The sequence below is a fragment of the Typopeltis vanoorti genome, chromosome 14, assembly GCF_054136105.1.
Source record: "Typopeltis vanoorti isolate ZY-2024b chromosome 14, IOZ_Tvanoo_1.0, whole genome shotgun sequence".
NCBI classification, from domain to species: Eukaryota; Metazoa; Arthropoda; class Arachnida; order Uropygi; family Thelyphonidae; genus Typopeltis; species Typopeltis vanoorti.
The window spans coordinates 87,989,267-88,012,662 of record NC_143562.1 but is presented as its reverse complement, the minus strand read 5'-3'; the positions used below and the strand labels follow the sequence as shown (position 1 = coordinate 88,012,662).

The 23,396-nt window shown below is 36.5% G+C and overlaps 1 protein-coding gene across 2 annotated transcripts in view; it reads left to right on the top strand.

The window, feature by feature from the left end:
* Positions 1-411: 411 nt before the first annotated feature.
* Positions 412-23,396, top strand: part of LOC150099735 (HAUS augmin-like complex subunit 1) — a 140,790-nt gene continuing 117,805 nt past the window's right edge. The window contains exon 1 of one of the 2 annotated variants that reach the window (XM_090404240.1): positions 412-570. Coding sequence is in view for 1 of the 2 variants with exons in the window: in XM_090404239.1 (XP_090260365.1) it covers positions 554-574 (21 nt within the window). In the remaining variant the exon portion in view is untranslated. Of the gene's footprint in view, positions 575-23,396 lie in introns of both variants that reach the window. The other variant, XM_090404239.1, reaches the window with a different exon arrangement.

Below are 23,396 nucleotides of genomic sequence, written 5' to 3'. Positions count from 1 at the left end.
TATGTATATTTAGGAGTTATATAACTCAAAAGTGGATGTAATTTTCAATGAATTATCAGTTTGTGATAATTGATTGTGGAGTATTGTTCGTGTCTGTTGATAATTAAGGAAATTAATGAACTGGATCTTCTTTCCTATTGGTGAGACTGAGACTTGGGCAGTGTTAATCTTTTCATTCAGTGCGTTGCTGATAGAATCGATATAAAACTAGTGCAGAGGATACTATCCGCATTCTTGCCATAATAAATAAATATTAAGGGGAATTTTTGGAGGAGTATGTCCATTGCAAATTTGCAAGATTCTAAGAATTTCCAGCTTTTTTTTTTCGTCCACTGATGTTTTTCTCTAGCACCAGGATACCAATGGACAGGAGGCGCTTATTTCATTTATTCACTTGCGTTTCCCGCGAAATGTAAATTTACTGCTGGCTTTTCGTATAGGTTTTATTTTAGACTGGTTGCTCTGTACAAATTACTGTTGCTATATGTTTGGGAATTAATGCAGACCAGAATTTTGGGTATAGGCTTTGCTAAGTTTGTTCACTGACATTAAAATGGAGGAGAAAAACAGGCAGGTAAAGTAATATAATTTAGTTGGCGATACTTGCTCAGTTGAGCAAACCGTTAGTTACCTTGCGATTGAGGTTGAAGTGGAAATGCCAGCCTAAATGTTGTGCCCGCCCATTGATTCTTTATTGTGTTGCGAGTAAACTTGAATTTGGTTCCTCCGCTATTGTTTGTTGTTCCGGCTGCTCCAAAGCTATCATACCTGCTGATATTTTTCCATTTCTGATCTTCAGTATGAATTAATACGGTTTTGTGTGGTCTTCTTAAGGAAGGGACAGATTATTATAACCACGTAATTGAAAATTCAACATTTCCTGGTTATATTCTTATTTCACTTGTATACCCAAAAAACTAACAGGGAAATTGCTACATTTTAGAATCAGTGATTAAAAAACAAAATTACAATAAAACAGCAAAACACAAGCGAGCACCTTAATTTTCAAAACAGTAGTTCATAGCATAACATGACATTGTCGATCCAGGAAAAGGAAAGTTACTAGTGGTGTGCCTCAGGTGTCTCTTTTAGGGCCATTGCTGTTTAACTTGTATATTAATGATATTGGGGAAGATTTGGATGGAGATATTCACTTGTTTGCAGATGATGCAAAGTTGGGATGAAACATGAGAAGTTATTGTGGCCTTACAAGAAGAATAAATTGAATGATTGGCACGGGAATGAGGATGCGAGTTCAGTGTTGCAAAATGTAACTTTTTAAAATTTGGAAAACAAAAATGGGGTGCAAAATTTATGCTTTGTGAGGATATATTGTCAGAGGTGGAGAAAATAAGAGATCTGGGGTTGATAGCAGATAAGGATCTGAAATTTCGGAGACACATTGCTGAAATTGTGAAGACAACACAAAGGCTTCTGGGAATGATGCGGATGACACTGACTTGTAGAAGTAGGGAGATTCTTGTTCCATGGGACAGGAAGAAGAGTGGAGATATGATAGAGACCTTCAAGTTATTAAGGGGGTTGTTATAGGTTCAGTGCTGGAGAGGTTCTACAGAAAATAGTGGGAGATCAGGGAAGAATCAGAGGTCATCCCTGGAAACTATAAAGAGGGTGAGAGTAGGGGAGTGAGAAGCAGGTTTTTTTCATGCAGAGTTGTGAATGATTGGAATGCCTTGCCTAAGAGTGTAGTGTATGCAGAGAATTTGAGTGTGTTTAAAGCACTGTGTGATGAGATGTGTGCATGATAAACGGACCTCCTAGATAAGTCTTTGACTCCATCCGGTCTTGGGTAATAATAATGATTCTTTCTTTTAAGGTTACATGGTGATCAGCATTCATATTTACGAATTTAGAGACACAAAACACATGCGTTTTGTGTTCCTAAATTCGTAAATATGAATAATATTTTACATTCTAGTATATTAGTTCATTGATATACCCAGTGGAATGCAAAACCCCTGTTCACAGAGGTGAAAAAAAATCCTAATTTTCTAGTTAAATGGCAGTTGAATCCTTTTTATTGATGCTAATGAAAAGGATTCAGCTTCTTTAGTTCTTGCTACATTCATTACTGTGTTACATACTACACATGTACTACTAATTTTCTGGTGCCCTTGGTTCTGTGAGGGGAGAAGGCTGAAAAGTTCTGATGAACTACTAGAACAAAAATGATATTAAAGCAACTGATATAACCGGTAGAAAGAACATATCTTAAAACCTTAAAACCCCATGTTTCATCAGATTGTAATAATTTGTTCTTTTTCTTTTAGGAGATATAAGACTACGTCTGAGGTTTTAAAGACACAGAGGTGCGGGCCGTCATCAAGTTTTTCTGCTGCAAGAAAAGTCTGCAACTGAGATTCTCCAAATGTTGTGTGAGACTTAAGGGGACTGTGCCCCAGAATATCTAACAGTTGCCAGATCGGTGGCCAAGTTTAAAACTGGGCATCCTGAGATAACAGATTCCCCCAGGTCAGGAAGACCTTCCACAGTGATCATACCTGTAAATGTCAATGTAGTGTATATACCACCATCCTTGATGATAGATTAATACCAGTAAAAATCATTGCAAAGACTCCAGGGAACGAGTTGGGATCATTATCCGCCAACATCTGGACATGCAGAAGCTCTTAGCAAAGTAGGTCTCAAATGTTTGAATGCCGATCAAAAGAGAATGTGTGCTCTCATCTCAAGGGATTTTGGGTTACTTTGAAAAATTCAGCTGCAAATGTTTTTGGCTTGTATTATGACTGGCAATGCAACATTGCTTCATCACTATAACCCAGAGACCAAACAACAGTTAATTGAGTGGAGACAAAGATTCTCCACAGCCAGAGAAGTTCCGAACCATTGTCTTTTGGGATATGGATGGTGTAATCCTTACCAAGTACTGCAAAAAAAAAGGTGAAACTGTTACAGCAGCAGTTTATTCAACAACTCGGAAGGAATTGAAGGAGGTACTGATGGAAAAACACTGCAGAAAGCTGAGAAGAGGCATGTTGCTTTTGAAGAACAATGCAACTGCTCACATTACTAATGAAACCCAATAGAGAATACACAAGTTGGGCTTTCAAATGTCTGCCTCACCCCATCTTATTCACCAGACCTGGCCCCATCTGACTATTTTCTATTCCCAAATTTAAAGAACACTTGAAAGGAACAAAATTTATGACAGATAATTATGTGATATCTGTAGCTGAGGACTGGTTTATGCATCAAGGGAAAGACTTTTCTCAGAGGATTGCAAATGCTGCAGCAGCATTGTAATAAGTATATAACACTTCATTGTGAACATGTAGGAGAATGTGTAAGTTACATGGTCTTACCTAATTTCCTTCATGGTGATTATCACAACTTTTCAGCAAACCCTCATAGACCCTTGCTGAATTAGCCATTTTCTTGGACCAGCAGAGGTCATGTAATAACAATTCATCAATACACTTCTGACCCACTAATTATACCTCTCCCATGTTTCTAAAGTACCATGGACTGCTAGAAACATAAATATTAAATGTGAATTAAATAAGTATAAATGATACACTACAAGTGGATATGGATATACACTTTGGCTTGATACTGTGACAACCTTTATGTGTTTTCAGTTGAAGGTGAATTACCTGGTCTCATATGAAGGTGACATTGTTTTTCATCCCGCAAACAGACAGACCAGCCATAAGAACATGCAATTAACAAACACATTGCCATCATGGCTTGAGTTGTGTTAGCTATAAATCCAAAACAACTAACCACCACCTCCACCGCTGCGAAATGAACCTTGCTTAGAAACTCTAGTGTGGGTTAAATGTAGCAAATAAGCTAAGAATCACTTAGAATCAAGTGTCACGATGTGCAGGTGTAAATGATTGAGTGCACTGCATGCAACACTATCTCTAGTGGAAATGATTAAGCAAATGTGTCACATGCATCATCATTGGGGCAGTTGGGCTGTTGCGTAAATTAGAAGTGCACCCTAGTAATTTTGACTAAAGAAAGAAGGTGCTGGATCATCCATTGCTGGAAAATCACTGGTGTACCCTGTATTACAGAAAAAAACTCCTGAGGTTGACTTACAACTTGAGTTTGGCTACATATTGCTCTGCATAATGTCTCATTTACTCTAAGTATATGGTTTTGAACTCCCTCCCTCTGTTTTTTTTTAGCACTGTATCACATGCCTTTTGTTGATCTTCAGAACTGAAATAGAGATCCTTGTAATGTCAACACATTTATGCTTATAAGCAGTAGACTAGGTCAGTGCTTCCCAAACTTCTGGATGTCAGGGTCCCCTTTGCAAAATTAAAATATTTCACGCCCCCCCTCGAAAAAAATCGTAATAGAGAGATATATTATTATAATATTTATTGTATTTATATTCAATACAAAACATACACAGTGAATATTGCAAAAACCAAATGCATATATTACATTTTTTGCCTCTTACTGTTTGGTTCTGAAGATGATGCGAGCTGTTCTGGTAAAATATGAAATACTGTCCTTTTTTTGAGTCTGTTTCTGCTTCTTCTGATTGTTCGCGTAATTTTTTTTTTTTTTTTTTTTTTTTTTTTTGTCAGCCACTTATCCATCTCAGGGTTAAAGTTTTTAACGTAGAATCGATCAAATAATATCACCACTTACCGATACTGGCACACCACAGCTGATAACATGAAATTAGTGAATATTACCTGAATAAAGGAATCCCCGGACCAGGAACACTTTTCTCTTTTGTGACTTTTCTCCCTTTACGGTAATTAAGCCTAACGCGAAACAGACAGCAAAGGCAGGTTAATAAAAAGTGCATATGATTGGTGCGGTATTAACAAAATATCGCGCAACCGAAAGATAAAAGCATAGCTGACAATTGAGTTGAAATGCTAACTCTCTTCAACTGAATTCTATATGTGAAACTGCCATAACATTCATTATATATATATATATTACTTAGTCTTAACTTTTACGAATTTTAACACGTTCGGTTGGATTTTATTGCTGCCTTGGGAAATCGAACTCACACACATCTAATTAATAACAATAGTTTTTAGTTAGATACTGTTTGCCCATGCAACATATGGTTTTGTTTCTGTCTATATATACAGCATAGTTTCTGTATGAGGGGACATGTGATTCATTAATTAGTGTTTTTATCCCAGTTGTCTCTAATTGCACTATTTGTTGAGAAATATATTACACAGACGCCTCATACCTTATTCACTAGCATAATAAAAGTACTTGTTTTTATTGCCTCTGCAGTATAGTTGCTGTTAGAGAGGGGTGTTGTTTACCACTGCAAGGGAGTTACTATCTCCTCACATGAATATGTTTAAGCTTTTTTCATGTGTGAAGTATATGCGAAACTTTTATTGGTGACAGAAAACTAGCTCGGATGACAGTGATAATATAAAACGAGTTTTGATATGTATATAAAGTCAATATCAACGGCCCCTGATTACGAACGTGTGATGAAAGGGACAGGAAGATTTGGAACTTCCCTGGAGAGCATTTGAAGTAAATACAATTAACCACTGCTTTGAAATGAAACATATGAATAAGCAATATTTACTAATATTCATTAAGCGCTGAAATACGAAGGAAGCAAAGTTTGTGAACCAACACCAATGCGTGAATTTTTCCATTAAAATATAAAAAATAACAAAAAAGAAATAATAAAAGTTAAATACGTTTCTTTTAAAATAAAAAAAAAAATCTACTTAGTCTTAAAACATTTTAAATTTGTTTTCATTATTTCACGGTCCCCTCAACAAAACCTACGGCCCCCATGGGGGCCGTGGCCCACAGTTTGGGAAGCGCTGGACTAGGTAAAAAAAAAAAAAGTTTAGTTTAATCCTTTATCTAAGTGCGAGCAAACAAAGTTTGTGCCTAAAAGTATCTTCAGGACTGGGGTAAGGTGGTACAACACTGGGCAACTCGTTGCAAAGGTGGAGAAAGCTCTCTCATGACTCCTATCTCAGTATCTCCCATAATGCAAAGCACATCTCCTTGCGGATATGTGTAATGCTATGCATTAAGGCAAGGGCTACTACCCATACTGGTTTCGACCTTTACTGAGGTCTCGTCAGTGGGAGCCAGCCCAGTAGTGGAGACACAAAAGCAGAAGCAATGAGTGGTCATCCTATAGGAGTTGCCAAAGGGTGTACAACCTTAATATTAAATTACTCCAGATTCAAAGAAAGATGTTGAGAGTTTATTTGTCACTTGGTTAGACAATAAAAAGTTTAGTTTAATCCTTTATCCAAGTTTTTTATCCTTTATCTCCGGATTCAACCTGGTGTTGAATCCGGAGTAATTTAATAATAAGGTTGTACACCCTTTGGCAACTCTTATAGGTTAGGATGACCTCTCATTGCCTCTGTCTTTGTGTCTCCACTACTGGGCCTGGCTCCCACTGACGAGACCTCAGTAAAGGTCGAAACCGGTATGGTAGTGGCCCTTGTCTTAATGCATAGCATTATACATATCCGCAAGATGTGCTTTGCATTATGGGAGATACTGAGATAGAAGTGATGAGAGAGCTTTCTCCACCTTTGCAACGAGTTGCCTGGTGTTGTACTTCCTTACCCCAGTCCTGAAGATACTTTCAGGCACAAACTTTGTTTGCTCATACTTGGATAAAGGATTAAACTAAACTTTTTAGTCTAACCAAGTGAAAAATAAACTCTCAGTAGACTAGGTAATAAAATAAAAGTGGATTCACTTAAGTTAGAGTAAAATATCATTTCATGACTGAAAAATTTTCTGTCATATTTTATGACTGTTATAAAGTTAAAAAGAAAATAAATTTAAAGAGAAAACAATTAACATTGATTGCTTTGTTTTATTTTCTCTTTAATCTTCTCTCCCCCAAACCAGGAAACTGTCTCATTTAGTTTAGCAGTTTTCATAATTATTCTTCAATTTCTTGTGGATCTGAAACACTGAAACACTAGATCAACAATCTAGTGTTTCTTGATTAAACCTATAGAAGTAGCGACCTGAAACCTATAACTGAGAAACTAATACGTTAAGAATGTTCATGTGAGTGAACTAATCTCCTTAGTTTCTTGGAATTCCGATATTCACCAAAGGTGATAACTCTGTCACTACCACTACTTATTATATATTTGCCATAAGTTTTATGTACTGGTACATCTCTTTTGAATTTACTTCTTTTTCATCATTTTACTTCTTCAAAGAATATCTGTGTCTTACACCTGAAACATCTTCATAGAGCAATCACAAGATTAATGGGATGCATGTTCTTTGTTTGAATTTCATCTAGAATGGATCTGAGGAAACACCATTAAAGCTTTTCAGCTAAAGGTGTGGAAAACAGATTTTATCCTGCACGGATCAGAAAAACACGTGCAGCTACCAGAAAATAATATATCCTGACCTCATTGCCTCAGTTTCTTTGTGATTCCAACATTAACATGCACCACTTTATTAATTACACTTATTTTTCAGGAATGTGCTTATTCTCTTAAACTGCAATGCCATATTATAACATGAAAAAAAAGTCTTCCTGTGGTTTATCTGATGATATTCTCTCATCACGTTATTTGTCTATAATAAACACAGTTTTTCTCTTACTGATGGTGAGACACCAGTTTTAAATAATATTTTTACATGCATTTCATTTTCACATCAAATTCCTGATGTCTATCCTCAATGGGTGTAAAGGATATGATAGTACTGCATGAAAATGTTACATCATTTCTAACTATTGACAATTTTCCTCAAAATTAAGCTGCTATCCATGAAGACTACGATATTGTCAGATGTTATATTTCACTCTTCTAAGGCACTTTAGAAGAGTGAAATATAACACTCTTATTTATCAATCCACCTAGATCTTGGTATTCCTCTTGTCTTTTTCTTGACATCCTTGGAAAAAATGCTTGTTTTGGTAACTTCCTTTCCCTTGGTCTCCTCTGTCATCTTTTTTGTAGAATCCTGGCAAAAAAATAAAACCTTATTTTGCTAACTTTATTTCTCCTGTAAATGACTACACCACCTGTCATTGCCTCTGCTAATACATTCCTGAATAATAACAGTGTAATGCTCTTTCCAAATATCCTTGTGTTTAATGTGATACTGGCATTGATGCCATTTAGTCGCTATAATCTTTCTCAGCACTCATATCTGGTCTCCAGTCTTTGATCAAGTATTTTCTTTCTAACCCAGTTCATAGCATTAAGTTAAAATTAGTTTGAACAGTCTTGTGTATAGCTAGTTTAGTGTTTTGACTAATTTCTGCCTTATTCCACATAAATGTATTCAATTGACTTCCTATGATACCATCTTAGCTAACTCTGTTGTCTATTTCCGTATTTGATTTGTCACTAATTTGTCAAGTAATCACTAAAAATTGTGTCTAAATAGCTGAAATGTCTTACTTGTTCTTTAGATTCACTATTCAGAATACAGTTGCTAATTTCAATGTTTCTGTCTATTTTGATTGCCTTTTAATGGCTGATTTTCATACCAAATTTATGGCAGCATTCAATTTAGTTAGGGAATGCTGCAGACTTCTACTGCTTTATACAGAAGTATAACATCGTCTGCATAAAGTAAAGAGCTGAGTTGAATATCTAATTTTATTATCAGGTTTAATAATTACTTCATAACGTAATCCATATAGATGATATATTACAGTGAGGCTAATGTGCACCCTTGTCTCACACTTGATTTAACATCAATCCCTTCAATTCTAATAGTTAACAACTCAAATATAGACTATGTATTGCTCAATATATTGACCTATTTACATGATATAATTGCAGTGTTCTGGGGTGCAATTCTAGTTTGCCTCCTCGTGGTGCACCCTGGGTCATGCTAAAGAGCTAGACCATTGTGCAATCTCCTGACCATACTTTCACAACGGTTCTTCTTCAAACCAGCTGATAAGGAAATATTGGACATAATATCTGTATCTTCCAGTTAAATGTTGAGGGTATTAGCTCCTCAAAATGTCAATGTCTTTCTAAACTTCTACGAGAAAAAAACGTCAATCTACTTCTCATTCAAGAATCACACATCGAAACTGATGATCAAGTTAAATCTAGAGCAATAATCCCTGGCTACGACATTCTCGGGATTACTTACAGTCATAGCTATGGCAACATGACATATGTCCAAAATGGTATTGGGAATGCTGTGCTGATATCTTCTTCGACTGATGACGAAATCCATAAGATCACTGTTAAAATAGCGGACGTTACGATTGTGAATGTATATAAACTACCTGCAACTGTTTGGCCAATTGATGTTCTTCAGACATACTCCCACCCAACAGTGTACTCTGGGGACTTCAACAGTCATCATACTTGGAAATACTATCGGAATGATCAGAACGGGGAAATATTAGCTGAATAGGCAGATCAACACCGTCTTCACTTTGTTTTTGATGCCAAGGAAAAAGGCACCTTTAAATCAAGAGCCTGGAATAAGGAATATAACCCAGATTTGACATTCGTCTCCACTGATAGTGAAAATCGGCCTCTACAGACTTTCAGACATATTCTTGAGGTTTTTCCAAATAGCCAGCACCATCCCATCTTTATGGAATTAGGAGCCCAAATTCCAGTGATAACATCATTTCCTAGACCAAGATGGAATTTCCAAGAAGCCGACTGGGAAAACTTCACTGTAGATCTAGATGCATGCCTTAGAAGAATTCCCCCAACTTACATAAACTATACATGGTTCACTGGAGTAGTTATAGTGGTGGCAAAAATGCACATTCCTCGAAGCTACCAAAAAGAATACGTGCCTGGATGGACCAATGAAAGCGAATCCCTGTATCGAGAATTCCTTGAAAGTAAGGATCCTGAGATAGAAGAACTGCTCCATAGTCTCAACGCTGCTCGTAGGGAAAAGTGGATTCAAATAACTGAAAACAGATTTCAAACACTCTAGTAGAAAAGCCTGGTCGCTACTTAAAAAGCTTGGTTCAAGCCCCTCTGTACCAAAGAAATCTCTTGTTGATCCAAATCAGATAGTTGCTCATATTGTTTTGCTTTCTAGAGCTTCGATAGATAAAGAACATACTAAAGAGGTAAAACGCAAACTAAAGGCTATGAAGTCTGTAACTCAAAAGAATCAACAATTCTCTTTGCCTTTTTCCCGTGAGGAAATATCCTCGGTGCTTCAAAATATCAAAATGGGGAAGGCTCCTTAATTTGACAATGTTCATAATGAATTCCTGACGCACTGTGGACCTTATGCAAGATTGTGGCTGGCTAAGTTCTTTAACGATATACTTGAAAGCGGCTGCGTTCCTAAAGAATTTAAAAGGACAGAAATCATTGCTGTGTTAAAGCCAGGTAAGCCAGCAGACAGAACTGAAAACTATCGCCCCATAGCTCTTTTAAGTGCAACCTACAAATTGTTGGAGATACTAATATTGAACAGGATCGGTGATAAAATTTTGGAACATGTTCCAATAGAACAAGCAGGGTTCAGAAGGATCGCAGCTGCACAGATCAAGTTCTCAGCTTAACAACCTACATTGAAGCAGGATTTCAAAGATGCCTGAAGACTACTGCAGTCTTTATTGACTTAACAGCAGCTTACAATACCGTTTGGAGGGAGGGACTCGTATATAAATTTCTTAAGGTCATCTCCTGAACAACTTACTGTGTGATTGATATTTCAGGGTAGTCACTGGAGGAAGCATCAGTAAACGGAGAGTGCTTAAGAATGGATTACCTCAGGGCTCAGTGCTCGCACCACTGCTTTTTAGCCTTTACATCACATATTCCTGAAACAGCCTGCAGGAAGTTTGCTTATGCAGATGATCTAGCTTTGGCGATCAGCGACAAGTCTATCAAAAGAACTAAAGAAATATTGACACGATCTGTCAGCTTTTTGGCAGTTCTATAAAAAATGGAGATTAACACCGAATTCTGGTAAAACCGAATGTTCTTGCTTTCACCTGAACAATAGTCTTTAAATCAAAAACCAGAGATATATGCTGATGGAACATTAATTTTGTTTAATCCGACACCTAAATATCTGGAAATAACTCTATCCAGAGTTATTTCCAGATATTTAGGTGTCAGATTAAAGTTATTTATATGTCAGAGTTCTATCCAGAACTCTGACATATAAATAGCATATGATTAATATCACTGCTAAAGTTCGTACCAGAAATAACATAATTCAGAAGCTTTGTGGTACTATATGGGGTTCAAGTGCCACAACTCTGTGGTGCACTGCAATGGGTCTAATTTACAGTGCAGCAGAGTATGGTGCTCCTGTGTGGCTCAATAGTTACCATGTCAATAAACTAGATAGATACTCAACTTAACTCCACTCTGCATTTAATAACAAGTTGCATTAGGAGTACACCCTTACAATGGCTCCCCACTTTGAGCCATATTGCTCCTTCAGAACTGCAACTACAGGAAGCCTTGCTTCGTGAATATAAAAGAATTTTAAATAACCCAAATCTCCCAATACATGAATTTATTCCAGATGCTTTATCTAATAGACTAAAATCCAGAAGACCTACCGTAAAAACTGCCTGTAATCTTAGCCAGAATGACAGTATGGTGAGTAGGTGGGATGTACTGTGGTCCCAAGCAGTATCACCTGAAGTTTGCAATCACATAAACATCTTCCAAAAACCATCTGGATTTGACCTGCCCAGGAATATATGGACGACGGCTAATAGGATTCGTACAGGCCATGGTGTATGTGGAGACTCTTTCAAAGTGGGGTAAGATACCAAATTCCCACTGTCCCTGTGGAGCCGAGACCCAAACCATTTACCATATAGTATAGGAATGCAAGCTGACAGCATATCCTGGTGACTTTAAGGATATTTTGACCTATCCCCCAGAGGCGATCAACTGGATCAAAAACCTAAATGTTAAAATATGACTCATCTTCTGTCTGATGCTTGTCATAAATTTCACTTTTGTATTTGCCTGAATGTAGACTTTCTTTTTTTTAATCATATATATGTGTATCTTATCTATACTCATGTGTATTATATCTTATTGTCTTTTAACATGTGTACAAGCCATACGATAAATAAGAAAATCTGAAAAGCTTTTGTCATATGCCTTTTCCTGGTTCTATAAAAGTTAAGTCATGGTAATATAAGTTTTAAACTTCCCATGATTTCTCAACTATTTCTCTTCAAGTGAAAATCTGATCCTAATAGCCTCTATTTTATCTAAACCTAGCTTGGTTTTCTAGAAGCCTCTGTTCCACAATTTTTCATAGCCTGTTCTCAAGTATAGTTGGATAAATCTTACTAGGAACACTCCCATGCTAAACTTCCCATGATTTCTCAACTATTTCTCTTTAAGTGAAAATCTGATCCTGATAGCTTGTTTTTTTTAGAAGCCTCTGTTCCACAATTTTTCATTGCCTGTTCTCAAGTATACTTGGATAAATCTTATTAGGAACGCTCAGTAGAAAATACCTTCACATTCCGTTTTATTTCCCATTTTTGTAGATGGGTACTATCAGAGCTGTACTCCAATCATCCTGAATTCAACTCTCTGACCAGGACTTCTGGATTATGTAGTGCAGCCAGTGTAAAATTTTATACTTCTTTATTTGTCCTGCATTCCTGGTTGAATATTATCTACCCTAACAGTCTCTCTACATTTAAATTTTTGATAGCTTTTTTTCTACCTTGGTTATTGATGTGTACTCCTGATTGTTTTGTATCACTTGCTGTCACTTTTATCATTTAACAGTCATTCAAAGGGATTACTCGGGCATTTAGAGTGTCTTTATCTTAAGTTCTCATGTCACCTTTATCATCTCTAACCCCCTACTATAGTACTATTTCCTCCATCTCTAAGCTTTTTCAATAGTCTCTAGCATATTTTGCCATTCCTGATATATTCTATGTTCTCACCAAAGAGAACATAGACTTCCCATGACCTGTTTAGTTAGTTATATACAGTGCTTTGCTTCCTTACATTTTTCTCTATATTCTCTAAGAGCACATGCTAGTCTACTTGTCAGGAACTTTCCATGTGCTTTCTTCTTTTCATTTACTTCCTCTTTACCTTCTGAGTGCACTATGGAGTTCTGAACTTTTCATCCTTGCAGAAAACCTTGGCAGAAACCTTTGGCTTAATCAATGCTTTTTTTTTATGGTCTACCACTGAATCCTCAAAGTTTGGTTCTTGTTTTCAAACTATCATTTTTTTTCTTGAATAGTATTTGAGTCTACAATTCACCTCTGAAAGCTGCTTCTCTACTTTGATTCTTTTTCAAACTTTTACATATTTTTCTTTTGAGTAATATGATGTTCTGATTTGAGTAATATTTTATTCTGTCTAAAACTAAATGCTGATTGCTTCATTTCAAATTGTTTGTATACTTTTTTCCTGAACAGTGAGAAGATATCACTATCAACAATAACATAGTCGATGAGCTTTTTCTTATTTTTTGTCTTTTCTCTGCATGTATTTGGGTCCATCTTAATGTTGGAACATGGTGTTAGTAATAACTAGTCTGTGACCTGAACTCTTTTCTTCAAATTTTCCCAGAATATTTCTATATGTTTGGTAATTATTTCCTATTCTGCTGTTTATTTCTTCAGCAAGGACCAATTCTGAAAAATTCGTGCACTTCTTCCTTAGAACCTTCTTTGGGGCAAGTTCCTCATTCCTAATATCTGCATACATCACCTATGATACTGCCTACCATTTAAGAAAAGTATGCTGATATTTACCTTTGTATACTAGAGCCACTCCTTTTCCTTGGTTGTTTTTGCCTGATGTTGGTTAGAAAAACTCAGTTAATTTGTTCTTTTCTGTTTTGGAAACACCTATTATATCGATCTGGTATTTATCCAGTTCTGCTTGTTTCAGTTCATTTCCATTCCATTTCTTTTTCCTTTAATGTTTCTTAAGTTGTTGATGCTAATAATCTTGTACTCTGATGATGATGAGTTGGAGTTTGTTCCAGTAGCTGATTTTTTTGCTGTACGACCTGGTTCCTTGACAAAAACAACAGGAGTCTTGTTTAACTAGGCAATGCCTTAGCTAGCATGAAATTCTGTTATGTTGTACCATCATGCCATTATTGGTATAAGCCAATAAGAATACAATTTGGTTGGCTAAATTCCAAATTGCTAGTCCATCTTTGTTCGTTTAGTATCTAGGTAGATACTAATGGTGTACACCATGAGATGGTGAGATTGGACATTAAGTCAGAAGCCCTGGTCGATTTTCTGCATTCCTTAAACGGCTATGTGGAGGTTTCTTATCTGTTATCCAGCTTAGATCCCTAAGCACTATATCTAATCATTTGTATCTATCTAATTTAAAAAAGAATGTGTTAGTTAACAGCAGGTGGAATATTTTTTCCAGAGAATGTGTTTCTTTGGTGTGTATTAGGATTTGCTGCCAGTTTCTCACTTGAATGTTTTGCATGTAAGCAAATATTTGTTTTAGCAGCTATGGAAGGCAAAGTCAGAAATTGAGGAAAAAATAGGCTAGGACACCAGTCCAGGACGAAAGTTCATCTTACTCTGTATCTTTCAATTTTTCTGTTAGCTGCTGGGCATTCGAAACCCACATTCCTTTCCTATGTTCACATAACTGATATTTCATTATCCTGATAAAATTTTATTACTTGTTTCTGGACCACAAATTTTCTCCTCTTCCACAATGTAATTTGAACAGTAGTCCCACTGTGATATGATAAAGGTTTTATCCACTGCATGAACTACTTTCTGATTCTTTGCTGTCCATTACTCTAATCAGTTTCTTCTGTGTGTTTTTTTTCTGTTTCCTTAAATTTCCTCTCCCCCTAAATCCCTTGTTTCTCTTCTCTGTGTGGTGCAATAGTCTATAACACAACATTTTCAATATTTAACTATAGTGGATGAAACCTCATGCTTTATAACTTGGCATCCACCACCACCACCATTATTCCTTCTCTTTTTTTCCCATAAATGCTGTAGGTAAGCTGTGAATGAAGCTGGAGTTTTTTTGTCTCAGGTCACTTACAATAAGCTGTTTTCACTTTTTTTTTGGAAAACCATGGATTGGATGTAGGGTAGGTATTTTGAAAAGAGTGGGAGATGAAGGACTTCATTCCAACATGGATAATTTCTGTAACAAGATTCACAACAAATATCTGAATCTGGATAACAAACTGTATTCTGACCATGAAAAGAACTAAAGTCTGATATTTTTGCTTGGCATTGTCGTGTTAAAGGACAAGAGGTTGTTAATGGCTCATGGCAGGGCATTCCATTATATCAATAGATGAAACTCAGATGAGATTGTGAACTGAATTGCCAAACAGAGAAGTCATCTCAAGAATATATCTGGAAGGAGAACTAGTTAAGAAAGGATCCAGACTGCTTGTTGAGTAGAAAGGATTGTCAGGTATTCTGGTTGGGAGGTGAACCATTTTTCTATGTGGCTTCCACCCATGAAAGGTTTATTTATAAACCTATAGTACATTTGCACCATTGGATGGGCTAAGGATTTTTTCTATTTTTATTGATTTTATATATTTTTTAAATTTATTTTTTACATTATCTGGAAATATTGCTCTAGAGCAGGGGTCTTCGACCTTTCAGACAGTGCTGGCTGCATTAAAAATTTCAATGAAGCCCATGGGCCATTAAGCTATACTGCTGTATTTAGAATTGTAAGATGCTTTCAAGATTCACAAGGAACGCTGTGTATTTGATACTTTACATAAAATCCTATAAAAATAAACAAATTCAGCTTTAAGAGCATAGGTAGGAGTCGGATTCATGATAAGTAAATACAATCAATACTTGAAAAAAGATAATTTAATGATTAAGACATTCATTTTTACAATGTCAACGAGCAACTTGGCAATGTTTTTCCTTGACAATCTTGTCAATGTTGGCATCAATGTTGGAAGTTGCTGTGCGCAGAGTATTCTGGAGATGTTGGTCCATAATATGAGTTCTTTTCTTGGATTTCACATGCTTCATTCTGGAGAAGAACTGCTCACAAAAGTATGTGCTTCCTAACAAAACGCACATCTTCAAAGCATGCCGGCAAAGATTAGGGAATGAGTACTCAAAAATGTAGTCTTTGTAAAATGTAAGTAAGGGCACATTGAATAATTTTTCTTTCAAAGAAGAGTTGTTTTGGAGTTCAAGCAGCTCCATTTGTACCGAGCCTGGCATTTTGGCAGAATTGATGCTGAATGGCATTGAAAATAAATCTAAAGAAGACTTTTGGTTATGAAAATCACTAAATCTCTCTTTGAACTCACTTTGGAACATGGCTAATTTTGTAGCGTATTCATCAAGAGATGAACAGTGGACCCAGCGAGAAGCTGAAAATGAGTTGTCTTTTTTGAGAATTGTGCCTCTCAAAGTTTGAGCTTGGCCACAAAAGCTTTGATGTGATCAAACAGAGTGTGCAGCAGTTGATCTTTGGATTGTAGCTGTGTATTTAGGTCATTCATATGCAGCGAGATGTCGGTCACAAAGGCAAAGTCTCTCATCCACTTAGGATCGTTAAATTCCGCAATCGTATTCCCCTCGGTTTGCATGAACTACTGCATTTTGCTCTTTAAGTCAAAGACTCTTTTAAGAACCTTTCCTCTGCTCAACCAACGCACATCACTATAATAAACCATATCACCGTGATCTACTTTGCACTCTTGGAATTGATGATGATTCAATCCTCTTGCCCTAATAATGTTGACGACAGTCACAATAACTTTCATGACATTCTCAAATCCAATAGTTTTCGTTGCCAAATTTTCCTGGTGGATTAAACAGTGGTAATGGACGAAATCTTCCGTTTTTTTCCGTAGCAGCGCAACAAACCCTTCGTTCTTTCCCACCATAGCAGGGGCACCATCAGTTACCACACCCTTGAGGTTGGTTAAGCTGAGGTCGAAACGCAGGAGTGTTTTCTTGGTGGCTTCATGAATATCAGTGCCTTTCGTCATTCCATTCATAGGTATGAGCGCTAGCAGTTCTGTTACATCGAATTGTTGATCAATGCCATGGACAAAAATAGCCAGTTGCGCTGTATCCTTCACATCTGCTCTCATCTAAAGCAAGTGAACATGACGTAAATTTGGACAACCGTTTTTTTTTAAGTTCCTTCAATGTCATTGGCAAGTTCTTCGACATGTCGTGCTGCAGTTACCGCAGACAAACTCGATTTTTTAAATGCTTCCTTATTATATGGGCACAGAATAACCCCCAGCAGTGATGAGAATATGGGATGGCAGTCACTCTTTCACAAACTCTCCATCCAAGAAAGCTTTTGATATTTTAGCAATTTTTTCAGCTATTACACTCTTCCCTCTGCCTTTTAAACGTACCCTACTGGCATTTTAAATCAATTTGGAGACGGTTCACTTTGTCCACACGAACCCGCCCTTGAAGGTGATCGAAATTGGACGCATGCTTTGTCTCATATTGCTATTTTATATTGTATTCTTTTGATACTGACAATGACTCATGACAATTAAACACACTGCCTTATCGTCGATCGGCACAAAAAAAGTACAAATTGGTCCACTTTTCATTAAAAACCTGACAAGAATCACTTGATTTACGCTTTTTATTCGTAGATGCCATAGTGATGGAAGGTGAACCCAAAATGGCTATGTAACGGTTATTATCCACTGAATATGTTATTCTTGGAAAGAAAAATTTACAAGCAAGAGGAAGGAATAGCAGTTGGGTCTCCCTTATCACCAAACTTAGCAAACCTGTTTCTAGAATACCTCGAAAAAAAAATTTTCACATGTAAACCCAAACCAAAAATTTGGCTACGATATGTCAATGACGTCTTTGTTATCTGGAGTCATTCTGAACAAGAACTATTTCTAGATAAAATAAACCTTCATCCTCGCATCAAATTTACGCTAGGAAAAGAATCTCCACAGGGTATCTCCTTTCTGGATTTAAACATTTAAAGAAAAGAAGATGGTTTCATTTCCACTTCTGTCTATCAAAAGCCAACATTTTCAGGTCGCTACATTCACAATTCTTCTGCTCATCATCCATCTCAAAAATTTGGCATCATTAAATCATTAGTAATCAGAGCACACAGATTCTGCTCTTCTGAAGAATCTCTAAACCAAGAATTGGAAATAATCAAAAATACAGCCATACTAAATGGATACAATCTTAAAACAACTCAAAAAATCATCAGTCACTTCCCCACACATCAACCTAGACAAGAACAAGCTCATAGTTTCTCATATCTTATGTCAAAGGCATCTCTGAACTTCTTTCAAAAATTATGAAGAAAGACAAACTTGCTACTACCTACAAACCAATCAATCAGATCTATAACTTGTTACCTTCTCCTAAAGACAAACTCTCACCTCTGATGCTATCTGGTGTAATTGTCTTCTATTTAAATTGTCTTCTATGGACAGACAGGTAGATTTGTTCATAAACGCATTTTGGAACATCAAGACCATATCTGTCTTATCAAATTGCAGAAATCTGTCCCTGCACAATATAGAGTTGAAAACCCAAACCATAGGATCCATTGGGGAAAAAACCAAACTTCTACATAGATCTGTATATAAACGTTCATGTTTATATAAAGAAAGTGCTGAATCCCTACTTCACAGACCAAATCTAAACCGTAATGATGTTCTTGCTATTCTTAAAGTATGTGAAATTGTCATACAAAATTGTGTAAAATAATTTTTATATATGTTATCTTATTTTAATGTAATCTGTTTTTTTTTTTTTTTCCCCTCCAGATGTATTTTAATTTAATTCTGTAACCTGCTACTGCATGCATTTTGGTATTCCATTGTAATCATGTGCCTTAACTGTATGTTATTCCTAGTATTGTTTGAATTAACTGTACTGATGATGTCCTGAGATACTTAGGATGAAATATTTACTTATTAAAACTTATTACTGTGGTTATTACTTGTGTTTGTTTAGACACATCATGTGCAAAACCTTAATAGCTACGTTCTGCTGTATGGCAGTATCAGCTATTGGTCCTGCACAAAGTCCAACACATTGAGCGTCACCTCCATTGATCATCCGAATCTCCTTGCAGCATGTCAGCTCTGTCACATTATTTTATGAAATAAGTGAAATAAACATCGTTGAATAACTTTGTTTATCATTGATTCTGAATCATTTCACTGTCACATACGGTTTGGTTCACATTAATATAATTTTCTCCTGCTTACAGCACAGCTCCATCAGTCATTTTTGAAGTAACTTTTTTTATTGTCTTCCCCATGATCTGGTTAGGGTATCCACCAAGTTTGAGGTTGTTTTGTCTACTGGTTCTTTTTACAGATTGCTCTTGATAGGGGTACTTTAATTAAACATCTTGTATTGTATATCACATGCTCATTTGGTCAATTTTGCATCTGAAGGTGGGTGGCATCTCAAGCTTCATATAATTCACCATTATTATTTTTATCATCAGATTTACTTGGGAGTCATGACTCATTGTGCTGCCATCCCATATTCCCAAACATTGTTTGTTTCCCACCACTCCATACAGAATAGTTCTCACTACACTCTCCCCCCCTCTTCCTTCTGCTCACACTCTCCTTACAGCGTTAGGGATGGCATCTTGTTCTTTCCTTGTGTTTCCTGTTCTATGAAAAACTTTCTTCCTGATTAATCAGTTGTTAATCCCTTACTAACACGTTTGTCAGTCATATCCCCACTGTTCCTATCCACTAGGCTCTTCAGTTTCTGTTTCCTCAATCTTTTTTCTTATTCAGTGTTCCAGAGACCAGAAACAACCTTGGTCAGTTGTCTCTGGCCCTTTCCATCCTTTTGAAAACCAGATGACTAAATCTGTGGAACCATAATCTCCTTTCTTGTACGCATCTGTGTCCTCTGCATCGTTGCCATAATTCATTATACTGGCCTCACAATTTTAGCAATACATACCCCGAATTTTCAGTTTTTATCTGCCATCACTCTTCATCCCTTTCTTAAATCCTTTAAGATATCACCACCATTTCTATAATCTGCATCCCATCTTTGCTTCCTGAATGTTTGCCACTCAATTCAAGCTTACTTTTAAAGCCATATTTGCTCTAGTCCTCATAATTCTTCTTAACTTGGCCTCAGCTTAAACAGCTGCACATTGGCATTGAAAACTTTTCCAACATTATTAACATACAAGTTAAACAGCAACAGTCCCAAAAAAAGATCCTTGGGTACACGACTAGTGACTTTCCTTTTCTGGAATATTGTTCTACTCCATATACAAACAAGGCTTGCTGATACTTATCAGCCACCCATCTCCTGTCAAGCACGTTAATCTATATACTCATAATGCAGCACTTCCCAAACTGCGGGCCGCGGCCCCCTTGGGGGGCCGTAGGTTTTGTGAAGGGGGCCATGAAATAAAAACAAATTTAAAATGTTTTAAGACTAAGTAGGTTTTTTATCTTAAAAGAAACATATTTAATTTTTATTTATTTCATTTTTGTTAGTTTTTATATTTTAATGGAAAAAATCACACCTTGGTGCGGGTTCACAAATTTTGCTTCCTGCATATTTTGGCACTTAATGAATATTAGTAAATACATGCTTATTCGTATAAGTTTCATTTCAAAGCAAAAATCTAAGAATTGCAGTTTCAAATATTTCACCTGATATTGACTTTTTGTGTAGCAGTATTGAAACACGTCCATCACGTTAAATTGTTATTAAACTTCTTTTATCTTTTTAATTCTTTCTTTATTACTAATCGTTTTACATTTCATGTGCTTGTACTGCATATGTACAATAACAATATATCTATCTATACAAAAATATGAGATAATGTGCCATGTCAAACGTGTATGTAAGATGCTAATAATGTAATATTTGCATTTGACTTTTGCAATATTCGCCGTGTATGTTTTGTATTGAATATAAATACAATAAATATTATAATAATATATGTCTATATTAGAATAGAATAAATTCATATGGAATAAGAGAGAAATTAGTTGGCTGTATACAAGACAGTGTTCAAACCAGTTTTAACTTATGGATCTGAGAGCTGAGTCAGAAGTAAAACACTTGACCAAAGACTAGAGACTTCAGATATGAGAGTCCTGAGAAAGATTAGAGGCATGAACAGATGGCATCAATGGCAATATCATATTAAAAATGAGGATATTAGGAAAGAACTTGACATTGTCAGCATCCAGGAATGCGTTAGCAGAGCTAATCTCAGGTGGTATGGTCATTTAGACAGAATGGGCGAGGAAAGATTGGCAAAACAAGTGTTCTCTGCCAGTTTGGCAGGAAAACGACCCAGAGGAAGACTAAGATATAGGTGGTTTGATAGGGTACAAAGTACCACACACACACACACACACACACACACACACACACACACACACACACACACACACACACACACACACACACACGTGCAGAACAATGAATGGAAGCAGTTTTACCAGAAGCCTATAGTCCTATGAGGGTCACTTTCTATAGATGCTGTTGGTTAGTCTTATCTGTTGGATGGGAGGCCCAAGTTCCTCAAATCTTTGGAAGTTTAACATACCCACATTTATTTAGATGAGATTATTATTATTATTGTATCTGCTGCTGATTCTAAAAAAAGTCACGTGTAGTGGATTTTTTTCCTCATTAGATTCTGTTCAAGGTATCAAAGGAATGGTCATCTAGATTTGACTGACCATATTTGGGACATTGGATGTATTCTCCAAAGCAGACATTGACAGATCTCCTGGTCTGACCATAATATAAGCTGCAAGGATGAGGAATCTTGTATACACCTGGAACAGAGTTGAGGCGGGGGGGGGGGGGTGTTTGAAAGCATTGCAGAGATTATATTTCTTTCAAGTTCTAGTTATTTTTACTAAGGTGCCCCAGATACAGGAAGTACTAATAGCATTACTGTAATCTGTATATTGAGAGAGATGGGAGGAAAAATTTTGTTGATCTTTTTGACATTATAGCCATTGGAGGGGAAGGTATGTTGAGTAAATGAGAGGTTCAGCTGTGAGAGAAGCTTTTGGAACAAAGGCTCTGTTGACGGGTTTTAATACCACCATGGGCAGAATTTAAAATATTAAGTAACTTAGATATTAATAAGACCTGTGGTGTGGGACTGGATGAGATATCATGACATATATTATGGGAATGTGTGAAAGAGCTAGCAGTGTCCTTAAAATGGCTGTTCGGCAGGAATAATCCCAGATGCATGAAATTAGTGCCACTGCATAAGGGAGAATTCAAGTTAGTAGTATCAAACTAACTTGAATGCCAAGTGTTGTGGTGATGATGTTAGAGAGGCTGATTAGAGATGGAATACAAAACTGAATTGATGAGAGAATAGAAATCTTTTAACAGAGAAGGTGGGTTTATTAATGGGAGGTCACGCTTTAGTAACTTTGTTACATTTATAATAAGGTGAATTGTGTATTGGACAGAGGAGAGATGCTTAGACAATGATTTATCTGGATTTTGCTAAAGCATTTGAGTACAACATGATAAACTACTGCTGATATTGAATAGGATGGGGATGAATAATCATTTGGTAGCTTGGTTACAGAGATAGTCGACTGTTAGAGGTCATTGAGTTGTGTTTGTCTGTGCAGTGTCCTGAAAAAAGGAAGGTGGTGAGCAAGCTGTCACTAGGTTCTGTTCTGGGACCACTGCTGTTGAATTTATATATCAGTGACATAGTTCAGGGTACGAAACAAGGCATTCAGTTATTTGCTTATTATGCTAAATTAGAAAGGAGCAATCTTAGGAAATTCTAATGTGAGGCTGTTACAAGAGGATTTGAATAGTTGGTGCAAAGTGCACTTTGGTCAGAGAAAGATAGAATGAGGTTTATCATATGGGAGGAACATTGCTTTAGGAGGTGGAGGAGGCAAGAGATATGGAGATCTTGGTAGATAGGCAGCAAGTTGAGAGGAACACATCGTGATAGTTATAAATGTTACCTAGAAAGCTGTTGTTATAATGCAAGGAACAGTGACATGTACAACTAAGGAGGTGATAGGTTCCACTCTGTAAGGCACTAATTAGTCCTCATTTGAATTTTTGTATATAGTTCTGGTCACCTAGCTATATTGGTATTAAACATTGGAGAGTATGCAGAGCTGAATAACCAAGACTACCTCAGGACTCTGGAATATTAAGTATGAGACAGATTGAGGGAATGTGTTCTTCAGAGTTTGGCAGATAGGAGGAGGGCATGAAATGATTAAGACATAAGTTGATAAAAGGAGCCTATAAAATAGATACATGGACATTATTGCACAGGATGATCAAGAATGGGAGGTCACTCTTGGAAACTGTACAAAGGTCATCAAGGCAAGGTATGATGGTTATAGTGATCTGTGAGTGTTCGACATCCTGTGAGTCTTTGAACTGAGTGGAGGCTTGGAAGTAATACTAATTATGTTCTCGC